This window comes from Henckelia pumila, chromosome 2, assembly GCF_033568475.1.
Source record: "Henckelia pumila isolate YLH828 chromosome 2, ASM3356847v2, whole genome shotgun sequence".
Taxonomy (NCBI): Eukaryota; Viridiplantae; Streptophyta; class Magnoliopsida; order Lamiales; family Gesneriaceae; genus Henckelia; species Henckelia pumila.
Genome location: NC_133121.1, coordinates 134,916,439 through 134,923,752, shown reverse-complemented (window position 1 = coordinate 134,923,752; position 7,314 = coordinate 134,916,439). Strand labels below are relative to the sequence as shown.

General features: G+C 32.6%; 1 protein-coding gene across 1 annotated transcript; it reads right to left on the bottom strand.

Moving 5' to 3' along the window:
- LOC140884550 (wound-induced basic protein) lies at positions 1-1,285 on the bottom strand. Its single transcript, XM_073291338.1, has 2 exons — positions 1,130-1,285; positions 1-326 (listed from the first exon to the last, which is right to left on the bottom strand). The coding sequence occupies exons 1-2, from the start codon at positions 1,198-1,200 to the stop codon at positions 254-256; spliced, it is 144 nt and encodes a 47-aa protein (XP_073147439.1). The 5' UTR covers positions 1,201-1,285; the 3' UTR covers positions 1-253.
- Between the last annotated feature and the right edge of the window lie 6,029 nt (positions 1,286-7,314).

The following is a 7,314-nucleotide window of genomic DNA, read 5'->3' as shown; positions in this document are numbered from 1 at the left end:
TTAAAAAGTCAAGAAACGCACTTCAAATATCAAAAGTCAGAAACAGGTGAAAAAGGCATCATATCCATATCATAGCACGAACAATTACACATCAGATAGAGAGGGTGAGCGAGTATGTGTGTTCATCAAAACAACATTGGTTCATACATTATAGTAATTCAAATCTCGAATTAGTGCACTAAAAACCTCCATTACACACTGACTTGCATTCTGGAAATTAAACCCAAGCTAGCTCCTACATAGAATGCATCTATTACTCATTCATAACAGGTTTGTTTTCATTTGCTTTTGGCTTCTGTTCCCTTGGCTTCTGCTCTTCAGTTTTCCTGGGTTTACATTCACAAGTATTCAGTAAGATACAGGAAAAACAAGAAAAGTACCAATCTTCTACAACTGAAAATTTCAGAACGAGGAGTTTCAGCAGACGATATATTCGTACAAGAAGTTGAATATTGTCAAAAGAAACACCTCAATGACAAGCAAATGCCACAATGCATGGATAACAGACTAAAGTTGTATCCTGCCAAGTAAATAAAAAATAATGCAATCACAAAATCTCCATGAAAACTAACAGAGGATAAAAAGCTCCCAATCTTGTGAGCACACAAAATACCATATTTGGATTATTTTTTTGAAATAGTTTTCCCATCCATGGAAACAAAACAAAAAATTATCAATCTCATCTCATGTTTACCACTCCATCATCATCTTCATCCCTCTCAATCGAATTCTCATCACATCTAACATGTCACATTATCTCACTACATTCTCCATTTTTTTTTATGAGAAGCTCAAGTTTTTTCATTGCTGTTCAATAAAATCACTTTTTACAAAAGGGATCAGATATATTGGACTAGAATCTCAGCAATCAACACCCTCCCTATTCAACAATCCAAAAAGAAACAATTAATCATTCTAAAAGACCAAGTCTAGATGAAAATTAGAGACATAAATCTATAGTAACAAACATATTCATTAAAAAAAAGTTCATTAACGGAGCAATTTTCACTGAAAGAGTTTTCCTCAAAAGTTCAACAAATCACCAGAACAAAACGAAACCACTAAGAATCGTTTCAAGGTATTATATATATAACTCTTGACACCGGCGATCAAAAAAAATTCAAAATACCTCTTGTCGGAAGAGCCACCCTTCTGGCTGAGGAACGAACGGAAAAGAGGAGAAGTGACGTCGTAAATCATTTTACCCAGTCGCTTGCACGGCGGAGCTAACAATACGAACCCTAATTGGCACCAGATTAAATAAATTGCTAATTCTTTTGGTCCACCTGCCTTCTAAATAAATACAATTATACAGGCTTGGGTCAAATAAACCAGTCCCAAAGCCCAATAATAAAATAGGGCTCTTTTTTTTTTTCTTTTTTCTTTTTAATAAAAAAAAGGCTCTTAAAAAAACTAAAAAATAACTACAAATACGCGATAAATCAGGATTCAGGGCCCAACTCGCAAAACCCTCCAATGAGCTATAAATAGGCGATATGTCAGATCTCTCATTTACAAGAGGTTTCGTTTTATATGTTTTTTTTTTTTTTTCATGTGACGGTCTCACGAATTTTTATTAGTGAGATTGGTCAATATTTATAATAAAAAAATAATATTTTAAGATAAAAAATAATATTTTTTATTGATGACCCAAAAAAGAAACTTGTTTAACAAAATTGACCCGTAAAACCGTCTCATATAAGTTTTTATCTTTTATTTATTATCTTTTAACTTTGGATGTCATCGACTTGAACTTCTTAGGATTTTCGTTCGAACACTTTCCGAGTATCTAACGTTTTGTTTATGACAGATGTGGCGATAGACCTTCTCATTCTTTGTATCAATATTATTTGTCTTTAATATTTCAATTTTATTTATCTATACCGTTATGAGGATTTTTTTAAAAAAAATTCGTGTGACAGTGCACGGGACGTGAACTTCTTGACCTTTGAACACAACACTACCAAAATGGGCACAAATTCTTCTCACGCCACTTTTCAATGTTCAAATTTTGAAAGGGTCGGGGATCCGTAGTCAACCCAATAAAATTCAAAGTCAATCCATCAAAAGAAAATCAATACAAGTGTGAAATTTAGGGAGATTCATTTAAAACATAGGTGATTTCTACTTGTTTTTCGATGTGGTAGATGATCGCAACGTGTGTCTAGATTTTATCATTTTAAAAAAATCATGTTTTTAATATATTTCCATTATTCAGCTAACTAAAAAAAATTAAATATATGTTGTACTAATTATATCGGATTTAAAAATACTAGAGAGCATGGAACGAAGTGTTCTCAAGAGACGTTTGAATTATTTTAACAAAAATTCTTATGATAAATTCGGTCTCATGGATTAATTTTTTCGTGAAACATATTTATATTCTATTCGATCTATGAGAAAATGTGGGCTCGTCTGTGTCGTTTTGGAGAATTACTCTGGTATTTTTTTTAAAATGAGAAATATTATTTAGGTGGGAAAAAAAAAAAAAATGGACCCACAAAATAATTGGTTAGCGTGGCGATTAAATGGCGGTCGGCCTATCCAACCCCTTGTCGAATCATTGTATCGTCGGTATGGCTTCGTCTCTCTGCTGCCAACCTACCCCATCATAATGACATTATTATTATTATTATTATTAATTTGTTAATTTCTTTTTTTTTTAAAACGAGATTATTTATATTATAATATATGTAAAAAAATTCGGACATGTACATAATACGTGCACACGAGATTAATAATTAGTACTCGTTATTATTTTAGGATGGTTTGATAGAAAATAGGATGTTAAATAACTTGTTTTCATGAAAAAAATTAAACACGAATTAAACTATATTTTATAACACGAATTTAAAATATATATATATATATATATATATATATATATATATATATATATATATATAACGCTCTAGATATGTTTACACATATATACAAGCTGCATATCTGTTAGAGCCGTCAAATTGGGTTAGGTCCGTCGGGTCGGTCCGCCCCGCAACATAATTTAAGTGGGTTGGGTTAGGTTGGGTTGAAAAAATTGGATCCAGGTGGGCTAGGCCCATGACCCGCACAGGTTGGCCCACCGCGGGTCTGGGTTGGCCCGCGGGCTTGGAGAATTATTATTTTATTTTTATTTGTATTGTGATATATGTATTTTTTTAATAAAAGTTGTGAATTTGTTTTTTGTATTAATTACTTTATATAAAATTAAACATATGAAATCAATAATTTAAATTTTTATTAATATGTTTCTATTAATATTTATTTATGAAATAAAATTTATAATTAATTATAATGATTTTTATTAATTTTTTGTAGTGAGCCAACCCGCGGGTCGGCCCGCCTAACCCGCAACCTACCTTGGGTTGGGTTGGGTTGAGTTGAGGATTTTCAGCCCGCCGGGATGGTGGGCAGGCCAGCCATCGACCCGCCAAAAGATGGGTTTTTGGTGGGTTGGCCCGGCCCACCATAGATTGACCCGGCCCATAATGGGTTGATCTGTCTGAAAGCTTTAACATCGGCTATCGGTATTCGCTAATATATCGCTATGAATCTGTAAACTGATAATTTGAATTAATATTCTTTTTTATCTATAAATATGAAGTTATAGGATGTGCTATAAATGGTACTGTTCCTATCAGAAGCAATTGGTGAAAAATCGATGGAGTAGATTTTATATATCTGGTAAACACACAATTCATGTCTAGCTAGCGTAAAAAATTATCTCCCATATATAAACATATATATATAAGCATCCAAGAAAAAACTATTATATTGGAGGAGCAATTTTTTCCCGTTTTGTCGAAAGAGCAATTAAAACGTGATGTGCTTAAATGAATGTTCAATCTAAAAAGATGTAAGTTGTACTGCTACGACTAAATATAATTTCTAAGATACCGAAGAACATTTTATTTTAAGTAAACAAACATTCTTAACGAAAATATTAAGGATGTGGTCTTGTATTGTGATGTTTCATTAATTAAGTATGTAGGCCATTATTCTGCCGACTCGATCGGTTAAAACACTAGGAGGTGTCATGAAATTAAGCGATACTTAGTAAATAAATAAAAATTATTCAAAAAATAATGCTTTTATCCGATCGATAATATTTTGATGCTTTATTTTACACAGAAGTTTGCAATTGTTTCTGTTTTAAAGATTTATTTTTTAGTTGCATGCAATATATGAGTGAAGGAGTGATACATTTGTTTTAAGTTTTAACATCCTCTCGGTTAGTAGTGTAGTCTGATATAAATATTTACGACATGATTGCTTGTAAAACAGGCGAGAATGGTCGGAAAGTAGGCAAAGCACTAAAATATTGACACATATTTCTATCAAATTTCTATTTCGTTTGCACTGATTTGGTTATATTCCTTTTTTTTCGTAGGTACTTTAAATTTTAAAATTTCCGATTAAAAATAATCACTATTTATATATGTGCTGAGATAGAAAGATATTAAGTTCTCTTTAACTTAATTATTTTGATATTGTTATTTCGAAAAAGGGTTTACTAGGGGTGAGAACACCAGGTGCCCCTTGGATCAATAGGGTTCATATGAAAACATGTGAGACCCACATGATATCATGTGGGCCCTCCCTTGATCCAAGGGCTTAGCTCCACAGGTGTGCAGCACAGTTGGTGGAGCATAGTCTCACCCGTTTATTAGAACAAATATAATTAGTCAACTATCCAGTCATTTGTGTAAAAATATAGAGGAATTTTCTTAAGTTTATCCATTATATATATATATATATATATGTTAGCCCAATTCCATATAATTGCCTCAGTTGCACGTTTTCCTTTTTAAGAAAAAGAAAACAAATGGGATTTACGAATTGTCTATTTGTTAAAGATGATTTTGGAACATTTAGGTAGTGAAATCTTGATTGCTAGATTAGTAGATTACTCCTTCCGGGTGCATGAGACTTGGGTGTTGTTTGGATGGTAAATTTTATCAATATACGTGTTTCACGAGATAAATTTAGAATTAAATATATATATGTTTATTAATATCTAATACATATTAAAGATATTTGAGCAAATCAGATTTTGAATTTTTTGTCATGCGCACTTGGGCAATCTGAAAAGCGGATATCATACATAACTAAGTTGACCCCAGCATAAGCCATGAAAGTAGATTGGTGTGACGGCGTTCTGAGAGACTTTAAAGAATCTGGCCATGCCCTTAGCAATACCCATACTCGAGTTCTTTGCTTGTCTTAGGAGAAGTGGACGGCGCCCCCGATCTCTGCTGTGATTGGACGTTGATGCGGCATATAACGAGAATACTAGCAGCTTCGCCATTGGTGGAGTAGTTCGAAACCATGAAGGACAACCAGTTCTCGCTTTTGGCAGGAAGATCGAGAGGTCGCAGTCTATAGTATATGCATGAGCTAGCTGCAATTGAGGGAGGATTATATGTGCTCGAGAACATAATCTACAAATTCATTTTTTCACTTCGGATTCTCTACTTGTTGTGAAGCATGCAGTCACGATGCCAGAAGAAAATTTTAGCTACTCTGTAGCACTAGCTAATGTTATTAGAAATTTATTGTCGCAAGATAGTGCCACTTCTCTACGTCATGTTTCCAGGTCGGCAAATAGTGTTGCTCACTCGCTTGTTTCTTTTGCTAATTCTTCCCCCACTCTTTTTGTTTGAGAGCACAGGAGTTTTTCTTTTTGGTTGATTGATCTTGTAATTAAAAACTTGTTTACTTGCTGATTTTAATAATACGATATCTTTCATTCAAATATACTAGTCGCATTTGTACACGCGTTGCATGTGTGATTAAAATATAAATATTATTTATTGTATATATATATTGTATTTTTGTTTAAAATCAATTTAAATTTAAAAATAAAATCAAGACACACAAATAAAGAAAATTATGGACAAATGAAGTTTAAAATATAAATAGAGATAGAGATTGAGATAGAGATTTTGTTCTTTTTTAAGGGTATTTTAAATATTTCGTCTTGAGCTTTACCAAATTAATTTTAATTCGGTTAGTAAGTGGTGCTCTTCTTTAATAAGATAATAAGATATATATAAAAAAAAGTTATTTGATTGAAAATATTGGTAGATAATTTTTTCAAACCAAAATAGAAGGAATATAAAATCAGGAACTAAAGATATATATAAATAACAAATAAACATAAATATATAAAGGCATCAAACATAACTATAGAAGAATTTAGCTAACTTTAATTAATCCTTTTATATATATAAATATAAAAGGCATAAATGTGTGAACTAACCGTAATTATTTAATTTTCTGACTTAAATTAACTAATACAAAGCATAAATATATAAGAGTATTAATTACACATAAATATATAGTAGGGCTAAGGGCTCATAGTTGAATTTAATTAATTCATATAAGGCAATATATGTGTAAACTGATTGTATCTACTAACTTTAATTGATCAATATTTATGCTTATTTATGTTGGAAATGGGTTTTGAGCATCACTCGTACGATAAAATTAGAAATTAACTTGAAAACTAGAATCTTTAATAAAAAATTTTGGTATATTAATTTTCTTGGCACAATTGATGTGTTTTGGGTGAGATGAGACTTGTCCCCACATGGAAAGAATTACACGTTCTATTCATACGTACATATTGTTATGTATATTGATTAATTAAATAAAATTCAAGTCAAATCAAATGTAAGGGAGATGCAACGCAACGACCGATCCCGAGCGCCCACGACGCAAAGGAGTCATTGATGGTGTACTTTGCACTTCGCACATCCACATCCTCATGTTTTTTAAGTTGTTCAAAAATAGTGAAAGATGACGTAGCGGGTGGTGACGTGTCATGGAGTCAACGTGAGCGTGGATGTGACGTATGATTGGATGTCACTAATACACATGACATGGAGGCGGTTTTTCTTTATGCTACTCGAAAATGGTGAAAGATGGCATGGCGGGTGGTGACATGTCATGGAGTCCACATGAGTGTAGATGTGGCATATGATTGGATGCCAATAGGAGGCATGAAAAATGTGAATGGAGATTAAATGGAAAAGAGCTTGTCCCACATTGGAAGTAGTCCAATATGTTCTCTTCCTTATTAGTTTCAACTTTGGTTTATGGGATTGGGTCCTTAGGGTACCAGATGTTTTATAAAGAGGCAAGACGCTAGTCGATGAATAAACACGCGCGCGCGGCTTGACGCGGTGAGGTGAGGTCTTATGACTTTATTATTTTTTTTGGACAAAATTTAATTAAAATAATATTTATTGTTATTTATTAATTTTATTTTGCACCTCGATTGGTTCATTGCATCTGCTCGACCGGTTCAAT